This window comes from Lacerta agilis, chromosome 1, assembly GCF_009819535.1.
Source record: "Lacerta agilis isolate rLacAgi1 chromosome 1, rLacAgi1.pri, whole genome shotgun sequence".
Taxonomy (NCBI): Eukaryota; Metazoa; Chordata; class Lepidosauria; order Squamata; family Lacertidae; genus Lacerta; species Lacerta agilis.
The window spans coordinates 39,766,902-39,786,381 of record NC_046312.1 but is presented as its reverse complement, the minus strand read 5'-3'; the positions used below and the strand labels follow the sequence as shown (position 1 = coordinate 39,786,381).

At 42.0% G+C, this 19,480-nt stretch overlaps 1 protein-coding gene across 1 annotated transcript in view; it reads left to right on the top strand.

Annotated features, from left to right (window-relative positions):
• FSIP1 (fibrous sheath interacting protein 1) overlaps positions 1–18,294 on the top strand; it is a 67,937-nt gene extending 49,643 nt beyond the window's left edge. The window contains exon 12 of the mRNA XM_033144975.1: positions 17,757–18,294. Coding sequence (XP_033000866.1) covers positions 17,757–18,293 — 537 coding nt within the window. The 3' untranslated portion in view covers position 18,294. The remainder of the gene's footprint in view (positions 1–17,756) is intronic.
• Positions 18,295–19,480: the final 1,186 nt, after the last annotated feature.

The window sequence follows — 19,480 nt, the reverse complement described above, 5'->3', positions numbered from 1 at the left end:
CTATTTCTCACTGCCGGAAACAGGAAGCCTGCAATCTCGTGATCAACTAAATTGAGTGCCACACGCCACACATGTGTGGCAGCCCACAAAAGACTCTGCAAACAATCTAATTTTGCATGTGTCTGGAACAGCGAAATAAGAGGAGTCACAAACACTTGACAAGCCACAATACCTGGTATGTGCTCTGAATTTGCTTTAGTGAATCACAAATTGTGTAGGCCTGCTGTGGCAGTTTTCAGTGTATACAAATCTTTGGGTGGAATTCAGTGTTTTACTATCTTGATCATTTCATCATTGGAGGTATTTCTCCTTGCTAGAGGGAACAAAGCTCCTCTCCTCCCCCTGCATGGTTCTGTAGTTTCTGAGTAAATGCATGGTTCTGTAGTTTCTGAACCTTCTGAGTAAATTTTGGAGGGTCAGGAGAAGGGGAGAAGGCTGCATTTTGCTAGTGGAAGTCCTTGCACTGGCTTTAGCTAGCACACTGGGTTTATTGAATTCAGGCTTTTGTTTCTTTTTTACTCAAGATAAAGATTGAGCAAATGCAACCCCAAAAACATCATGGCTGAGGATTTCATCACCTTTTGTGACTCCTTTCCATCTACTATATTACACTGGCAATAGGGTAGCATGAACACAATGCCCATTCACATGGGTCCTTGGAATAATTTTTAAATTCCACTCTTTAAAGTTTCTTCATGCACGTGATCAAAGAGTTTTTGAGGCTTTCGAGGACTAAGGTCCTTGATAATTTCTCTTGTAATTGTGTGTTTGTATACACATCCACACACACACACTGGCTCCCTAAGGATATTGGCATGCTACAAATCCAAATAAATAAATGTCTCATATATCAGCCTATTCATCTTGAATACCGGTAGTTTGCCTGAGAATCTTGAAAATCTTTTCTCAACCAGTTTCAATAAATAGTTTCATTAAATTCATCACTGCTCTTGGCAGAATGAATTATGACAGTTAAATGACTTTCATCTACCCTTAAGCTACCATAATAATGTTTGAGAAATATTACCAATAATTTTTCCATAAGAGCCCTCTGTTACGAAACAAAGCGTCCTTCTGTTAAATCCTTGGAAGACCTATGCCAAATATTTGACACTTACATTGCCTGCCGATTAAGTAACCATGATAATAAAAATTCCTCTTGAATTTGAGAGAAGTGCAGTTCTTTGCTAGACCAAGCTATGTAAAAGTTAATTCAGTTCAGAAATCCAGCTGTGTATGTTAAAGGATTCTTATTACTTCTAAGTGTAGAAGAAAATTCCACTGAGTACTGATGACTTTGCCAAGGGTTTGGAAAAACATATTGTTTTCCATTCAAACTAATGAACTTCCAGTTTGATTTCCCAGCCAGTGGCTTAAGTAAATTTTATCTGATCTCTTCAATGGCATTGAACCTCAAATTTCATGGGCATATATATGTGCACAAACAAACAAACAAATGTTTACCCTGCATTTGCACATAAAAACCCCAAGGTAGTTAACAATAAATTTTATAATAAAATAGGCCTACAATAAAACATACTAGTCAATGTCCTAGTAATATAATAATATAATAATAATTAAAGAGGAGCAAATAAATGTCAGACAATGGGTTAAGTTACACATTGAAGTACAGAGCAGCTTAGTGGTCAAACATCTACTTAAGTAAAAAGCCTTTTACCGGATAGCAGAACAACATCTATTGGTAGGGTCTTACAAAATCTGGATGCAGCCACTAAGCATGCCCTCAGATTTCTGCCAAATACATATCAGATGTTGGTAGGACAGAGAAGATCCCAATGTCTTCAGAGGTATGTTGGTTATAACCAGGACTTTGAAGAATTCCCAGAAAGATACCAGTAGCCTAGATAGTTGTTGTAACCTAGAAGTCACACATTCCCTTTAAATGTCAGCTTGTCATGACCCTGGACCAGAACTTCTTAGATGCAGAACCCTCCTACAATAGCAGCCCAAGGAGGAGTTACATCTAGTCAATGGTCTGTCTTGTGAATCCACCAGCATTGGAGTACCCATCTCCTCCCCTGAGCTCCAAGGAGACACTTCTGCCCCTGGACTCCAAGAACTAGATCCACCGACTCCTCAAAGGATCCAGAGAGCCTCAAAGAACTTCCCCCAAAGCAGTCTCCACAGCTTGAAACCCCGTGACCTAGAAAAAGCCAACTGCTGCAGAAAAGTGTATGTCATCAAATGCCAGCAGTGCCCTTCAGCTCTCTATATTGGACAAACAGGCCAAACCCTACGCCAAAGGATAAATGGACACAAATCTGATATCAGGAATCACAAGACAAAGAAACCAGTAGGAGAACACTTCAGTCTCCCAGGACATTCTATACAAGATCTCAAAGTAGCTGTCTTACTACAAAGGAATTTCAGAAATAGACTGGAAAGAGAAGTTGATGAATTGCAACTAATTACCAAACTTAAAACCATGGAGAGACCTGGTCTGAACAAAGGCATTGGATTCTTATCTCATTACACACGACAAAGCTATCTTTAGCCATCTCACCCCTTGCTTTTTCCTGCAAGACTAATTGCAGCCGTTAAGAGTCGTCAACAGGTTTTCCACACCTATCAGCCAATCACCCATTCCCACCACCGTTCTGAGTAATACCCTTCCCCACTCTCTCACTATATATAAGGGGCTGGTGACTTCTGTTTCAGTGTATCTGAAGAAGTGTGCATGCACACGAAAGCTCATACCAAGAACAAACTTAGTTGGTCTCTAAGGTACTACTGGAAGGAATTTTTTAATTTTGTTTTGACTGTGGCAGACCAACACGGCTACCTACCTGTAAGAAAAAGTAGAGGAAGAGATGGGTGTCAGTAGAGTGGTGCAAAACCCCAGATAACCTTCACCAGTATTTGTGTCATTATGGTAGCATTGACCATGCTGGTGTTAGGATATTGGTACAGACCGAGCGAGGCTGGTATGACTTGTGTTTTTCCCATGAGAAAGACAGCTGTTTTGTCTTTCAACCATGTGATGTTACTGTATATCTTTACTTTCACTTTCAGTTCTGGCTCGAGAGATGCTAGACGCTCTTATGCACAGCTCTGACTTACTGAGCTGGCAAGCAGAGACATACTCTGCATCTTATCTACAATAAAATAGTTTAGCCTTAATGGCTTGTGTGTGTTGTTCTTCACACTGGGGAACAACCGCATATCAGTGTGCCACTGGACTCGAGTAGCCAGGAGTGCACCCAGGCTTCGTCCCTACCTGGGGGGTCAGTCTCACAACTTGCCCCAACAGGATGTTTGCTAACAGCTGGCTGATGGGAATTATGGTCCAGCAACCTCTGGAGGGACTTACTTTGGCTACATCTGAATTAGATGCGGCATGGGAGATGTGTGGGCCAATGAGCCTCTCAGTGTCATCTGGGACCACCCCTCCAGGAAGGACTGGAACTACTGCAAATAACTACAACACTCAGATACAAGCAGCACAGGAGAATATCAGGGTCAATGGTATTGAAAGCCACTAAGAAGTCTGGCAGGAGCAACAAAGATGCACTTCCCCAGTGTTCCCAGTGTTCAAATCTATGTCTGTCCAATAAACTAGACTGAAGGCGAATCAAATGGATGTGGTGATGCAGATATTCTAGAACAATGGGATGTTTAGAATCCTAAACATTGGGACCCAATGTTGAAAGGGACCCAAAGGGTCATGTAGTCCAAGCCCCTGTGATGCAAGAATCGCAACGTAGAATCATAGAATTGTAGAGTTGGAAATAAATCACACTGAAGGAACTCACTGCTTAGTGGATGTACATAAGATTGCAGGAGGCAATCCTTTACAGCCTTACCCAAAAGTAAGTCCCATTGAACTCTTACAACCCATTGCACATTCTGTTCACAATGTATAGTTCTGTGCTGGATTGTGGCCTGTGTCTACGTGCTTCCAAAAAAGATGCACTAGTGGTGCGCTATGACTATCTGTGCAAGGCTTCCATGCATCTTCCTTCATGCTGAAAAACAATTATGTTAGAAAATGCTTTCAAATGCAAATGATTCAGAACGCCATGCTTGCACTTGCTTTAGTTTTGTTGCAGTCAATATAAACACATAGGCTTAAGGGCAAGGTGACCAATTCTAAATGGTTTGCAGATATCTGCCACTGTAAGAATTAAAGGAATTTGTTTCTCCATTGTTTTTTTCAGTTGACTGCTATTCTGGGACTTGAAGAACAGAATATCTTTAATAAAAACAAGACCCAGAGAATTATAAGAAAACTAAAGCAACATCAGTGGCATGAAGGAACAGGGAACCTCAATCTGGCTGGATAAATAAAACACTGCAAAATGTATCAAAGTGTCATTTGTAATATGAAACTGTGCAAGTTTTGAATGCCATAGAATGGCAAAATAAATTCTGTGAATATCTTCAGGTGAAACAAAGCACAGACTGTGCACCTGTCAAAAGAGGCCCTCACAGCTGCAGCAAAGCCTGTGGGGTGGGAGAAGACAGCTGGGGCTCAAGAGGGCAGCGGCAGCAGGTGACGCTTTGGGCTGTGTTTGCCCAGGGTCTTGCCTAGTTGTGAGCAAAAGCAAGACGTGAGGCTCATAAAAGCCTGTTTCCCACCTGGGCAACCAGTTGGAAGTAGTGAAGTTTACTCACTGGCCCGTCCTGTGCTGAGGAACTCATTGCTCTCTGAGGATCCAGAAGCAATCTTTCTTTTTCCTGCAAGCCCCTGCAGGCTTTTCGTTGATTGGGCTGTCCCTTTTCATGAAGGTTTTGTGTCCATTAATGTAATTGGACTATGATAGTTCTTTCTTTCATCAGAACTTGGGACAGGATGATCAGTGTGGATATGGAAAATAACTAATTTTGTGAGATTGTCCAGTCAGTTGTGGCTGGGATAGGAGAACGTGGAGCACAGGGCCATGGCCAGTCTTCAGGGAGACCTTGGAATGGTGCCAACAATTCCCCCCCCCCCAAAAGAGGGCATGTCCTTTGAGGGGAATCTAGTCCAACCCTTGCTCACTGCAGTGATCTGCAAAGCAGGATGCAACTGCAGCAGCATCCTTGACAGCTTGCCAGCCAGCCTCCTTAAATCCCTCTAGCGAAGGAGAGAGCACTCCTTCCTGAGGCAGCCTGTTTCATTATCCACCTCTTAGCATTAGGAAGTTTGTTCTTACGTTTTGCCAAAACCTGCTTCTCTACCGTTTCTACCCAATGGTTCTAGTCCTGCCTCGTGGAGCAGCAGAAAACAAGGGAGAGGGTGCACTTGGAATTTGCTCCTCTTTCCAGTTCAGCTGGGATATCTGTTCTAAACCACCATTGGTTGAAATAAATAAAGGGCCCCCGTGGTCCCTTTGAAATACTGCAGAAATTGAGCAATTGATTTACCCAGCTTCAGGAACTGGCAGAATTAACTGGACAATACTGCAAAATTTTGTGAAAATAAATGTAATAAGGGGGGAAGCAAGAGTAACCAGAAGACTCCCCATGAAGGAATAAATAAGAGCTATTGAAAATAGAATGGAACTACACTAAACAATGGCACTAGCGGGACCTAAGCTAAATAGTCATGCTAGCACATTGCGCAATGAGTCCTGTGATTGCAAAGGGGATTCCCCTCCCCCCATGTGCCCCTGTAGTCTCCCCTAATCTGCTCTGGAGGGTCAGGAAAAACTCCAAAACAGTGCAAGGAGGGGAGGTTGTTCTGACTGGCAAGCAGAAATACTTGATGGAATGGTTTCCTTAGTGCTACATTGACTATAACCCTCTGGTTTTTAATATAATATAATATAATATAATATAATATAATATAATATAATATAATATAATATAATATAATAATTATTAATATACCGCCCTATACCCTCAGGTTTCAGGGCGGTTCACAGAATAAGCTTGCACTTGTTATTGCTGCTTCTGGATATTTAGTCAAAAAGAAGTTTCACATTCATTGGTGTCATAATTGTGATTATACTTTTCTTTAAAAAAAGAAAATTGATATACTTTGGAAACCTGGATTGGGTTTCATTTGCTGATCATTAAATTCATCTAGTCCTTAAATCTGGAAGAAGGTGCTGTTTCAAAGCCTGCAGCTGCAGGTATTACTTTGCAGGAAGCCGTAATGTGGCTGCAGTTCCCAAAAGGCTTTGTGGATGTGTGTAGATGTGAGTGTAGTTTGGCAGAACTGAAGAGCTCAGTTTATGAGAGGTCAAGGACAGAGTTAACAAGGAATGTGAATTCTTTTGCAAGCTCCGTGAGAATGTTTCCTCCAGGGCTCTAGCAAAGGTATTGGTAAGCTACTGTGGGGAATGTCAGATTGCAGCTGTGCTCAGCAAGGTGTGTAAAATCTTTCAGAATTCCAACTGAAAGAACGAGGATAGAAATCCCCGAATATCTATCTTACCCAAATCACATTTAACCTTTAACGTAGGAGTTTTACAGCCATCTCTTATGTCACTGCAAAACAACAACAAAAAACAGGCAGAAAGAGCGAAAGAGATGTGTAATGAAAATGGTGCTTCCTTTTGGGAAAACTGGATTTTTAAAATTGTTTGAGTAGGATCTTTGAAAGCAAGGTGAGTATTCTTTAAACACTGGGCCACACTGAATTCTGCATTGAACAGTGCTTTTTGTATAGCTTGCCATATAGACAGGGATAGTTTGGCTACAATTATTCACACTGCGTCTACTGCAGTGTGTTGCCTGTGGGCTGCCCTTGCTGAGGGCCCAGAAAACGTACAAAATATGGCAGCTAGATTACTAATTGGGACAAGGTATACGGAACACATCGTATCAACTTAAAGGAACTCTGTTGGCTCCCATTCCATTTCTATGCCCTGTTTAAAGTGCTGGTTTTATCCTTCAAAACTCTAAGCAGTTTGGAACCACACTGCCTTAAAGATCACTTCCTTCAAACTAAACCTGCCTAGCTTATTAAGTTTTGAGATCTCCCCACAATCAGAGGTTAGGTTAGTGGGATCTATTAAGGGCCTTTTCAGCTGTTGCGCCCTAATTTCAGACCTCTTTATTGAGGGAGGCTTACCAATATCGAGCAAATAATCTGCCCCTTTGCCATTTAGTTGCTGTGTTTTTTTTAATTGTTGTTTTAAACTTGACTAATTTTCTGCTCTGTTTCCCCCCCCCCGTTGTGTTTTTATGCATAATTTAAAGTTACATATATTTTAAAGTTATATGTAAGCTGAAAGGCTTTTTCATAATACAATGGGATTTTTTTATTTTTTATTTTTTAAAAATTCATTGTGAATGCAGCAAACTTTTTTTTTTTGCCATGAGGTATGTGAAATGACTGTAACTTTTGGCTCTGAATAAATAATGATAACAATGATAATAATAATCTGTGTTAAGTAGATTATTATCTGACCATATGTTCTATTAATAATTTACACAATTAAATGAAAATGTAGACAGTTGATTCTTACAAGTTGACTCTTGGCATTCCTCCACAGAGCAAGTGTACTAAGCTAATTGAGTTCATTTTGTCCTTTAAAAAGGCAAAGAAAAAAAATTCCTGTTCCTTTATTAGTTACATAACTGGCAGAAAATCAACAGACTAAAGTCCAAGTTCCCCCATCATTGCATTGTTTCGCTGCACTTGTTGTATTTCCCCTGTTGAAATCCTGTTTTAGCCCCACCCCCAAAAACTGTTCCATTGCTATCTAGGCACTCAAAGTTTTACTAACATGTTATCTGAATTGCTTTGAAGATGTGTATGAAATAATAAACTTTTAGTATGTATATAATCCATATGAAATTAATTATATGCTCGATTGTATCATGATTTTGAGATGCTTGTGCTCATTTTAAGTCTTAAAAAAAAGTTTCCGGTAAAATTATTTGCTATTTAACATGGGGACATGAAAAAAGAAAAAAGTGCCCAAGGGGTCCTTTACCTTTACCCTTTTACCTATGAAAAAAATGTGCCCTACACAATCATATAACAAAGAACTACCTATGTGGAAAATTACTGCTTTTTCTTTCTCTGTCATCTTTAAGTCCTTCATGAGTTCTATATTTCATTTCACCAGGACCCACTTAATGCTAAATATCTAATAGCACAATCATATGGCTGCGTGCTCAGAAGTAAATCTCACTGAGTTTAATGGGACTTACTTCCGAGCAGGGATGGGGGAGAAATTTGATTCAGTTCACCTTTCAAGGAAAACCAATCTAGTTCTCACTTTCCAAAACAATATCAAAACTGAAACACAGCTGTCCTTTGAAATTCAAAATTCTCCAGATTTTGTCATGTAGGTCTCTGGCCAAGTAATGTTTATCTGCACAAAATGAGGGAGAGTGTGCATTAATGCCGAGCTTACTGAAGATAACATGCCAAAGTGCATTATGTTAGGGGAACTGCTGTGCAAAAAAATTGTACATTAGGTAGAATTGCATACAGCCATATGTTTATTGGGAGAAATTCACACTAAAATGATAAATTTTCACCAGGAAACCCCCCCCCCCTTTTTAAAGTTGCAAACTGATGTGAATATGTGTGGAGAACTGAACTTCAGACTGGAAAACTGGAAAATTAAATGGAGAGGTCTGCCCATCTGTGTACCCAAGTATATATAGGATGGCAGCTGCACTCAGCAGGGTTTACTTCTGAAATAGGCATCCATAGGTTTGCTCTGAAATGCTGAGATTCATCCTCCCTGAGAGTCTTACCTTTAGCAATCCTAGGGGCTGGGAGACTTACTGTGGCACTTTCCTTTTATTGTTCCTGCACATTTCTGAGCTACTCTGAAAAGCCGGGAGGCAATATGCCTTCCTCAGAAAAAGCTACGAGCCAACTGAAACATTCAGCAATAATATTCCTTCTGCCGTAGTTTTGGCCTGGATATTTCTTTGACGCGTTTAAGCCTGTGTTTCAATGCCGCACTACAGCGGCTGCGTTTCTTTGTGCCTTTGCGGAACAGAGCTCATCAAGACAAGAATGCGCTCATGGTTTGTCGGATTGGAGCTTTGTGTCAGTGGGAACTGTAGCCGGTACATTTGGGATTATGTTTAGTGAAAGGTGCTGTAATCGGCTGCATGGTGAAATGCGTGAGAGACAGGCAAATGGGGTCAGCGAGAAGGAAATAGGGCTCCAGAGCTGTGCACTTGCAGGACCAGGCGTTGGGTTCCCATCCCCCAACCCATGCAAATAAGAGACCAATGAGGCTGGTTTTTTGGGTCAAAATTGGCCCACAACTTTATTGAATACAGATGAAAAAGGTTTGGCATGGGGCAATCAAAATACTTACTGCCCGCCTGCTGGAAGTGACGCATGGTCAATCCAGGCGGGGGTTCCTAAGACTTACATCCAATAGGGTGACCCCCACAGGGACCGCCGTCTGGGGGAGTGCCGTGGACATGGCCACTCCCCCCAGATCCCTTTAACGGGATACCCCAGCGTTTGGAGGGGTAGGCGGAGACTACAATCTCCCCTCCATCCAAAGCAAAGGATTTCCCCCATGCTCAACCAGTTGTGACGATTGCTATGAGGTAGGCAAAACCACCGGGACAGTGCCAATTAGCCGGGTGGGCAAATTCCTACCCGGTCCCATAAAGGACGGCGACCGCCATCAGCACAGCAAAGTCATTGACTGTCAGCTTAAACTGAAGGTGGGTGGGCAGGGGGTGGTGGAAACTGACGAATGAAGGTAGTGTCCCAGGTGTGGGCTGCTTAAATGGGCAAGGGGCGGATCTGAGGGAAGCCTGCCTGCTCCTTTGGCTCTGCCCCCAGCACTGCCCATGTCCCCAGCCTGCATCCCCATTAGCCAAAGCTGGGTGCAGGCTAGGATCCAATTCCTGATAGGTGGGGGGGCTTAAGCCCCCCCGCCTATCAGGAAGGGCACCGCTGTTCAAGTTCCCTCGTTGAAGGCCCAGTGAAGCAGACTCTGCCTTCCTGCAACGCCGCCACACCAAAAGACGTGAGCGGACTTTTCTTCTCAGACCCCTCATAGCAGGCATCAGGGCAGGTAAGAATTGAGTGGACTTCAAGAGAAAGGACACATCATTCCTCACATCTCCACTGCTGCTTTTAGCTGAAAAGCTAGGGTAGAGTCATTTTGTATTTTTATGCTGTGAACCACCCTGAGATCTTTGGATGAAGGGCAGTATGCAGAATGAATGAATGAATGAATGAATGTTACCCTTCATTAATTGGATTGAAGTTTAACATTAACAGAAGTGTCTTGGTTACTTCCTGAGTGGTGAAGAGCTTAGGTTACAACCTGCAGCCTCCAGTATTATATCCTTACTGTCCTCATTGTTTATGAGTTGTACTTGAATCATTCCTTCAGATATCATGGGTTCCTCTGGCCCAGGTCATCGAACTTAGTTTCTTACTTTGCACTAGCACCAAGCTATGTACTCATTGCATGGCAGTAGCCCTCAAAAATATTATGGCTAGGTAATGCTTTAGTCAGGATTGTCACATTTTTAGCCAATCCTGCAGTTCCATTGAAATCTTAGTTGATACGTTTACAATTGTGCTGTGAATCGCAAGATGGTGTGGGAGGCTCATTAGCCATGGTTCCTCCCCTACACCCACACACCCACCCACACCACCCCCTATTTTGTCTGTGCTCTTCCCCCACCTCCTGTAGCAGGGGTGGGCAACATACAGCCTTCCGGAAATTGCTGAGCTACAGTCCCCACCATCCCTGACCATTGGCCATAGTAGCTGAGGTTGATGGGAGGTCTGAAGAGCCACAGGTCACCTATCACTCTCCTAGAGCAAGCAGGGCTTCAGGTGCATGACACACAGTAGATACGGTGTGTAATGCACACTCAAACATGTAGGAAAAACTTGGACTTCTGTGTCTCCTGTTTCATCTTAATGCCATTGATTTCTAGTTGCAACCTGATAAAGCTCCACCTATGGTACAAGGTACACCTATGGATGTGGGTGGCGCTGTGGGTTAAACCACAAAGGCTGGGCTTGTCGATCAGAAGGTCGGTGGTTCGAATCCCCACGACAAGGTGAGCTCCCGTTGCTCAGTCCCAGCTCCTGACAACCCAGCAGTTCAAAAGCACTTCAAAGTGTAAGTAGATAAATAGGTACCGCTCCAGCGGGAAGGTAAATGGTGCTTCTGTATGCTGCTCTGGTTCGTCAGAAGTGGCTTAGTCATGTTGGCCACATGGCCCAGAAGCTGTACGCTGTCTCCCTTGGCCAATAAAGTGAGATGAGCGCTGCAACCCCAGAGTTGTCCGCGACTGGACCTAATGGTCAGAGGTCCGTTTACCTTTTTATGGTACAAGCTCAGAGGCACTATCTTCTTTCTTCTTACTTTACAAAATCCCGTGGCTAAATCCTGGCTCCGAAAATAAGTGCTGTGCTGTGCCTTGGTTTACCCTTTCTCAGATTCAGGTTTGGCTGTAAATCCATACAAAAGCTCACGCTAATGGCCTGCAATCAATCCTCCTCTTTAGGTGAACGGTGTAGACATGGTGAGCCCATCTTCCAAGTTGGCAAGATGACACTAAATTGTTCACATTGGCAGGATGTATACATTATGTGCCTGTACTCTTGAGGAGATGGGAGATAGCTGACACTTTGAATTTAATTATGCAGCTGATGATAGAGGTGCTGACAGTGATTATTTGTACATCTGGTGTAAATTTAAGAAAGGGGAAAACAATGATCCAGTGTTCAGTCTCATTTTTCTTTGTCTCCAACATATACTTGAATATTTGAGCAATTGCCGTTTTCTATGTAGTGGTTTCTAAGGCTGCAACCCTATGTGCACCTTTAGCCAGGGTTGCCTAGCTGGGAGTAAGACCCAGTGGGATTTACTTCTACGCAAACGTAAAGAGGATTGTACTGTAAGCCTACATCTTTTATGCAGTACTCCCCACCCCTGGATTATTTTGTTCATTTCATTTCAGTGTGCTTTGAGCATAGGAAGCTGCTTTATAGTGAGCCAATGCATTAGTCTGTCTAACTCCGTATTGCTACGCTGGTGGGCAGAAACTCTTCTTTCTACTTTAGAATACTCCTAAAGGGCACTGTATAAATAATAATTACTATATAGGATTAAAAGGGGGAAGAGTAAACCCCATATCTTTAGTGTGTGCACGAGCACTGTAGATGTTATGATACGTTTCCGCTGCAAAGAGAAGTCCCTACTACTGTTGCTCTTCCAGTTTCTCCAACTGTGGCCACCAGAATATGAATGAAATAACTCTGAGGTTTAATGCGCATGTTAAATTTTAAGTACCTCTCTATGTGAGCATTATTCAAAATTCCTCTTTAAGCAGGGCATCGATTAACCAACACTTTTAAAAAGCTACAAGAGGAATGGATTTTATTCCTGGATTTTCCTAACATCTTTCAGTAGTTTGTGCCAGAATATAAACACTGAGATAGTGGGCACTGACGCCACTTCATATCGTACTCTGCGGAACATGAAAGCAAACATGTGCAGACTTGATAAGCGTATTGGCTTTTTGTAATTGAAAGCAGACAAAACCACATCTAAGCATTCTTGGCTCTCTGTGTTGGTTTCACTGGAGTTTGGAGCCATAGCTGTGGTGAAACAATATTCATATTTTACTCTTATAAAATCTGTTTGCCTACAGTGCTAAATAATTAAAGGGAGGATATGTATACATTCGTATATAAATGAGCTGGCTGAGCATGTCAAGTAATAGGGGATGGGGCTAAGAGTCTAGCTTCTCCTCACTACCTTCTCAAAATGTACCTTTTGTGAGATCTAGTTCTGATCTGAGCTGCAGAACGTCCTAGTTGTCATCTGATTTTGATAACTTTATAAAGTTATATTTTATACTTGCAGGATGGATTAGTGTCAGTTCTCTTCACTTGTAAAATTTTAAAATATTGTTCTGATTTTTTTTGGTAGTGTTTCATAATTCTCCAGGTTGGGGGGGGCGTGTGCCGTGTGCCCCTTACCTGGCCTGCCCCACCTTCCACACCGTACCACCCACTACCCTCAACCACTGTGATTGGCCTCCCTTGTCCTCCAGCTCCTTTCTCAGACCCATCTCCCCTCCCACAAAACAACAACAACAATCAAACAAATTAAAAACAGTTTCAAGAGATCATTGAATGCTGACAATAGATTTATTTCAGCAAGGAAGGAGCGAGTTACTGCAAAAGAGATTAAAAGCCATGTTTATAACATAACGTATGTTTAATACACCTCAGCAGTTTAAGGGTGAGAAGGGACTGGAATAAAGAAAGAGTAATTAGAGTGGATTAATGTTTCTCTGAGCCAAAGCTGTGAAATGTAGAAGCAACATGCCTGAACTATTCCTCTGGTTCATTTTTTTCTTATATGAAGAATACACATATATCTCATTGACTGTATATTGTAAATCAATATAACTTTTAAAATTAGACACCAGTTTGGTGGCACATTTTGAGGACTGGAGTTTTGACAGAATCTGTTTTTGGAGCATGTCTAACTATCATACTAATGTTCTGGGCCATGAGAAAGCAGCATATATTAATTTTTGCTGCTTGCCTGTCTCTTTTTCAGTACTGACACTGAAAACAATCCCTAAACCTGTGAGCTCGAAAGCTTGGAGTCCCAACAGGGTTTGTGCAGAAAGTAATTACAAGTACACATTCCTACCACATGCAGCAGGATTTATCCTATAGACTCATGCAGCTGAGGAATTCAGCTAAGCTTTAAAGACCCTCAGGTAGAAAAAGGCATCTGGGGTCAGGGAAATACCATGCTAGTTGGCTGCAACTTACATAAAGAGAACCCTGCAGGAAAGATCATTAGGAAGCACCCAGCACAGCTGACAATAAATGTTTTTTTCTCTCTCTCTCATTCTCAGCATTAAAAAGTGTAGCACACATAGGGACATTGTCCTGTTAAAAATTAGGAAGAATAAGGAGCACATTAGGGACGCGGCTAGCCCTGTGGTCTAAACCACAGAGCATAGGGCTTGCTGATCAGAAGGTCGGCGGTTCGAATCCCCACAACGGAGTGAGCTATCGTTGCTCAGTCCCAGCTCCTGACAACCTAGCAGTTCGAAAGCACGTCAATGTGCAAGTAGATAAATAGGTACCGCTCCAGCAGGAAGGTAAATGGCGTTTCTGTGCGTTGCTCTGGTTCTCCAGAAGCAGCTTAGTCATGCTGGCCACATGACCCGGAAGCTGTACGCCGGCTCCCTCGGCCAATAAAGCGAGAGGAGCGTCGCAACCCCAGAGTCGTCCACAACTGTACCTAATGGTCAGGGGTCCCTTTACCTTTACCAAGGAGCACATTATCTATTCTAATTGGACTCAGACTACAGAACAAGTCCCCTCCACAACAGTAATGTTTACAGCAGGCATGTGTGTCTTACAAAGCATTTCAATTTATTTATTAAGGCTTCTTCCCAAAGTTGGGCACACAATAAAATAAAATATAATTAATCATATAACAACACAATAAAATATAAATTCATTGAAACAATAGGAACAACTAAAGCCAAAACCACAGCTTCAAACCAGGCCATCTACAAACACATTCAGCTCTAACCCTTTAAAAAAGCACGGACAAATAGATAGGCCTGTGCTTGGCACTGAAATGACAGAGGTTTTGTGTAGTGTCAAACTAGGACTGGGACCCAGGTGGCGCTGTAGGTTAAACCACAGAGTCCAGGGCTTGCTGATCAGAAGGTTGGCAGTTTGAATCCCTGCCATGGGGTGAGCTCCCGTTGCTCAGTCCCAGCGCCTGCCCACCTAGCAGTTCTAAAGCACATCAAAGTGCAAGTAGATAAATAGGTACCGCTCCAGCAGGAAGGTAAACGGCATTTCCGTCCGCTGCTCTGGTTCGCCAGAAGCGGCTTTGTCATCCTGGCCACATGACCCGGAAGCTGTCTGTGGACAAACGCCGGCTCCCTCGGCCTATAGAGCGAGATGAGCGCCGCAACCCCAGAGTCGGATACGACTGGACCTGATGGTCAGGGATCCCTTTACCTTTAAACTAGGACTAGGGAAACTCAGGGTCAAATGTTCTCTAAGCTATGCTGCTGGGTGATCATTGGCCCATCACTGTGACTCAGCCTAACCTATCTCAAAGGTATAAAATGGGTGGCAAAGAAACATGTATGCCACCTTGAGCTCCTTACGTGGAAAGGCATAAGAAAAAAATGTAATAAAATAAGGAAGAGGGAAAGCTCTTAGACCCAACCAAGGCTTCTGAGAGTGGAAAGGAAAGGAGATGTGATTTTAGCTTGTTCTTACTTCCCAGTCAGCTTAAGAGGGTTGAGGAACCATTTGGAACAGCATGGGAGGTATATATGGCAGACATCAGGAGAAATGAGTGGACATCATATCTCTCTCTCTGCTCATGGAAGCCTCTCTGGAGCCAAGATACAATTGCACACACCCCAATGGCAATAAACAGGATCACTAAATATTAATCTCTCTCTTCTGAAGATCCTGAAAGCATCACTGTTAGTTTTACTACTCAAGTTTTATTACTGTTTATCACTTCTATAGTAGTGTGCAAGTCATGAGGCGGGCCATAGAAATAACACAGCCGTTCTGTCCAGAAATCATACAGTTTTCAGTAAATGAACAATACAGGAATGGTAGTGATGGGATTAAGGAGTGGCAATGAGTATTGGTCCTTTTGTGACCTTTTCCCCCTTGATGAAGCCTCTGTGTTTTTAGCAGCTGTGTGAAAAGTAAAATTATAAGCAGGTAAAGCTTTACCCAGCATGGAAATGCAGCAATGAGGAGAGTCACCTGCTGAATTTCTGTCCAGCCTGCATATAATGTAGACTGTGAGGGATTCTTCTTTCTCTGGAGTAGCAGAAGTGACTTCTCACAAATCACTTCTGTGACCCAAAATTCTACCGATTTCCTTGCCTGCCTTTCATTTTTTGCCTGCCATGGGGAAGAGCCAAGTCCTGCTTGCAGTGGATTGGGCAGCCTTCTCCCATTTCAAGTCCTTCTACTCCCATCAGCTCCAGCCAGCACAGCAGCGATGGAAGCTGTGGTCCAAAACTTTTGGAGGGCTCCAGGTTGGGGGAGGATGGTTAGGGGGTGCAAGGGGAGCAGTGAAATAAAGTCCCACTGGTTTTAATGGCAGGATTAGGCATGTGCTTAAATCTCTCCCATTGAAAGCAAAAGTGCTTGACTTTGGCAGGATCATGCCCCTTACTTGGCCTGCTGTAAGAATCCATCCCCTCAATAACAATATCGATGCTACAGCAGGTACATTATTTAAGTAGGTCCTTAGCAACCCTTAAACCCTTGAACATTAGGATAGCTGCAGTACATTTCTACTTGCAAGTGTTTAAAATGCAAAAAGAGAGATTCCCTCACAAGCGTAACTCAATCTTTTAATTATTTGTCCAAATGTCAGCCTGTGTGCTGATTGCCTCAGCTGATTTACTTCTTGACAAGAAATGTTTGTATAAGGACACCAGCAAGAAATATGAGAAGAAAGGAAAGCCCTTAGGGAGGTTTGAAGAGTTCTTTTACGGCTAAATCTACTGAATAAGCAATTGTAGCTGGACACAGAAAAGAAAAATCCACACACTATACTATGGAGAATTACATACAAATTGTAAGCACATTTGCTTGGAGTAAGGATGGATATGGTAACTTATATTGGTGATGGACTCTATTGCCACTACACTTGCAAAACTGGAATTTTATTTTTTATTGAAAAAGTGAACAAATGATGGGAAGAACTAGTAACTTAAAGCCATCCCACTTGGCGCTACTAGAAGGAATTCACAGGTACTTGGCAGTACAATATTTTCCTGAAAGGGAAAAACATATTGCTAAATTTTTGCCCATCCAAAGGTTTTTTTTTTAAAAAAAATTATTAAAGATTTTCTTAAAGATTTCCTTGATTTATCCAAGCGTCCACTGTATATGGTGTACATCCTGGACTTGTTTCATATGTTAGGAAGTAACCAGTAAAAAATTTGCTACAAACTTTACCATTCAGCCTGTTGCGCTCTATATGTTGTGACTATTGCATCTGCGTAACAAGGTATTGCATTTGTTTTGACCCTATATTTTCCACTCACATATGCAGGCTTCTCTGCATTGGCCATTCTTACAATGTTCAGCATTCATATTAGGATCTTTGCACAAACATGCAATCCTTCACAACCACATTGTGGAAACTTTAATAGGAAGGAGCTACATACTACAAGTGCACAGGGCCAGCCATTTCTGCTACCATGACTTTCCTTTTTTAATGTCGCAGTTGTTGGAAATGGCTGCGGTGGCCCCTCTGTAAGTAGCAGCATCAAAAATTGACCTCACTTCATGTGGTCGCGTACCCAAGTGTATGATTGGGTGAATAGCAGCTTACACTGCCACCGCTCTCACTAGGCCTCTGTGGAGCCTATAAAAATGTCACTTAAGGACTATTGTGAGTGCTGCAGTGTGGTGGGCTAGGAAACATTGGCTCCATTGTGGCTAAGGTATTAATGCTGTTACAATTAGACCAGTTGTGTCCTCACACTATCAATAGGACATTTGTGTCTAATTCTGTGACTGGTTGCTTCCCAAAAGCTCTTCAGCTCAGGCTGGTAGCAAGTTGCTGCAGGTATTATTATTATTATTATTTTAATGCACAGGTGGGAGGTGTATTTCCAGTTATAGATCATATTAAAACATTCTTGGTTCATTGTCTGGTACTTTTCCTTCATTTTGGGGCCTGGTTTATGCTCTTTGGCATCAGAGATCAATGCTTCCATTATTTCTGTGTGTCGTCAAGCTGTTTTATGAAGGCATTATTTATAGTTATATTTTGACAGGGAGAATTTCCCCCTTGTTTTTCCAGCCAGATGTACTGCCTTGTCTCTCAGAAGAGCAGCTTAATGCCCTTCTGGAGGAATGTATGCAAACCCCAAGAAGAGTAAACAGTCTTACCTTGCCAAAATCTCAGGGATCCTTTCTTGAACGAACAAGTCTCTGTTGCGACACAGCTAAAGACATCATTCCATCAGATGATGCCCAAAGTGTGGAAAAGCTGGCAAACCCAGAAATGATGGATGCTCAAGATAATGATACATGTTCAAAGGAAATGATGGAAACCTTTGACTGTAATCTCAGCAGAGCATTGGATGAATCTCACCTGTTAGAGAAAAAAGAAAATGAGAATCAAGAAAGCCAAGAGGAGGAGATTGTGCATGCCAGTAGCTCTGAGGACTACTTCATGTCAATAGCCCTTAGCACAGACAGGCTGAAAAAACCTTCTTTTCTTGATGAACCTTTTTATTGTATCAGCCCGAACAATGAGCCATCCACAGATGTCAACATTCCTAGCATACCATTGAAAACCAGAGGAGGTGAGGTTCTTAATAAACTGTTGGAATAGGCTTTTGATTGTGATTTTAAAAACCCAAGCAGGTTCTCATCGAAGGTATGCACTAATGTATTATGATTACACTGGTAGGGCAAAAAAGCCCTTTCATAAGGCACAAAACGATGCCAGAAATAACACAAAATTTCAAAATGTTTTCTGACATTCTTGAACTGACATAAATAGCTGTGAGATTAGTTCTCAGGAAAAGCACTAAAAATAATGATTGATTATGTCAGCTGGCAATAAAGTTGGATATACACAGATGAATTATCTCTTTAATAATATGTAAACCTGTTTCTTTTGTTCATTGTGTTGATAAAATGTGTAAAAGGTTGCAGAAAAGGTCAACTGACTGCATTTTTTAAAAAAAGGAACTGGTAGCATTGCTCAATAATAATACAGAGGGTGATGGGTATTTCTAGTTAGAGATCATTTAAAATTTTTATTGGTTTAGTGTCTGGAAGTTTTCCTGTGTTTCCCAATAATATTAACAAAGGGTAGGAATACATTGCCTCTCTATTCTGAGCATACCACTGTAATGCACAGGAGTCCTTAGAAGTCAGTTAATGTGTATAAGTTGGCCAGGCTCCTCTTTAGTTGTGGCAAAGTGTTCTGAGTACTCATCAGTCATTTTGACTTTTCTAACAGAAGCCTCTGCTGCTGAATGACACTTGAATGAAGAATGCATTTTAACATATTTTGTTGTTGAGTCTTTTTAACTTTATGTACCACCATGAACTATCCAGGTAAAGAAAAGTAGAATAAATGCAAGATGTGGAATTCTCACAAGATTTTGGCAAAGCCCCTATAGAGCAACAGGCAGATTAGATGCTACAGTAAATATGTGGCTACTGCCTAACCCCCCCCCCCATGCCTAGCACCCCTTCTGCTTCCCTAATGTCTCTAGTACATCTAGGGATGGGGTTGGATCAGTATGACCAATGGTCAGGGATGATGAGAGGATGACTGAAACATCTCCTGTGCTATGGTTATTCATATAGCAGCAGTTGACTTTCCCAAGTGAGAATATAGCCGAGCAAGGATTTCCTAGGTCAAACTCCAGTATTCTATCAAATGAAACATTTACTTGGAATACAGCAATATTGCTTAGCTAGACATGCCACATTTTCATAATGTAGTATCTTTGTACCCATCTAGTGGTCATCATGATTAAATGTTTGGAATTTGCCATTTTTAGT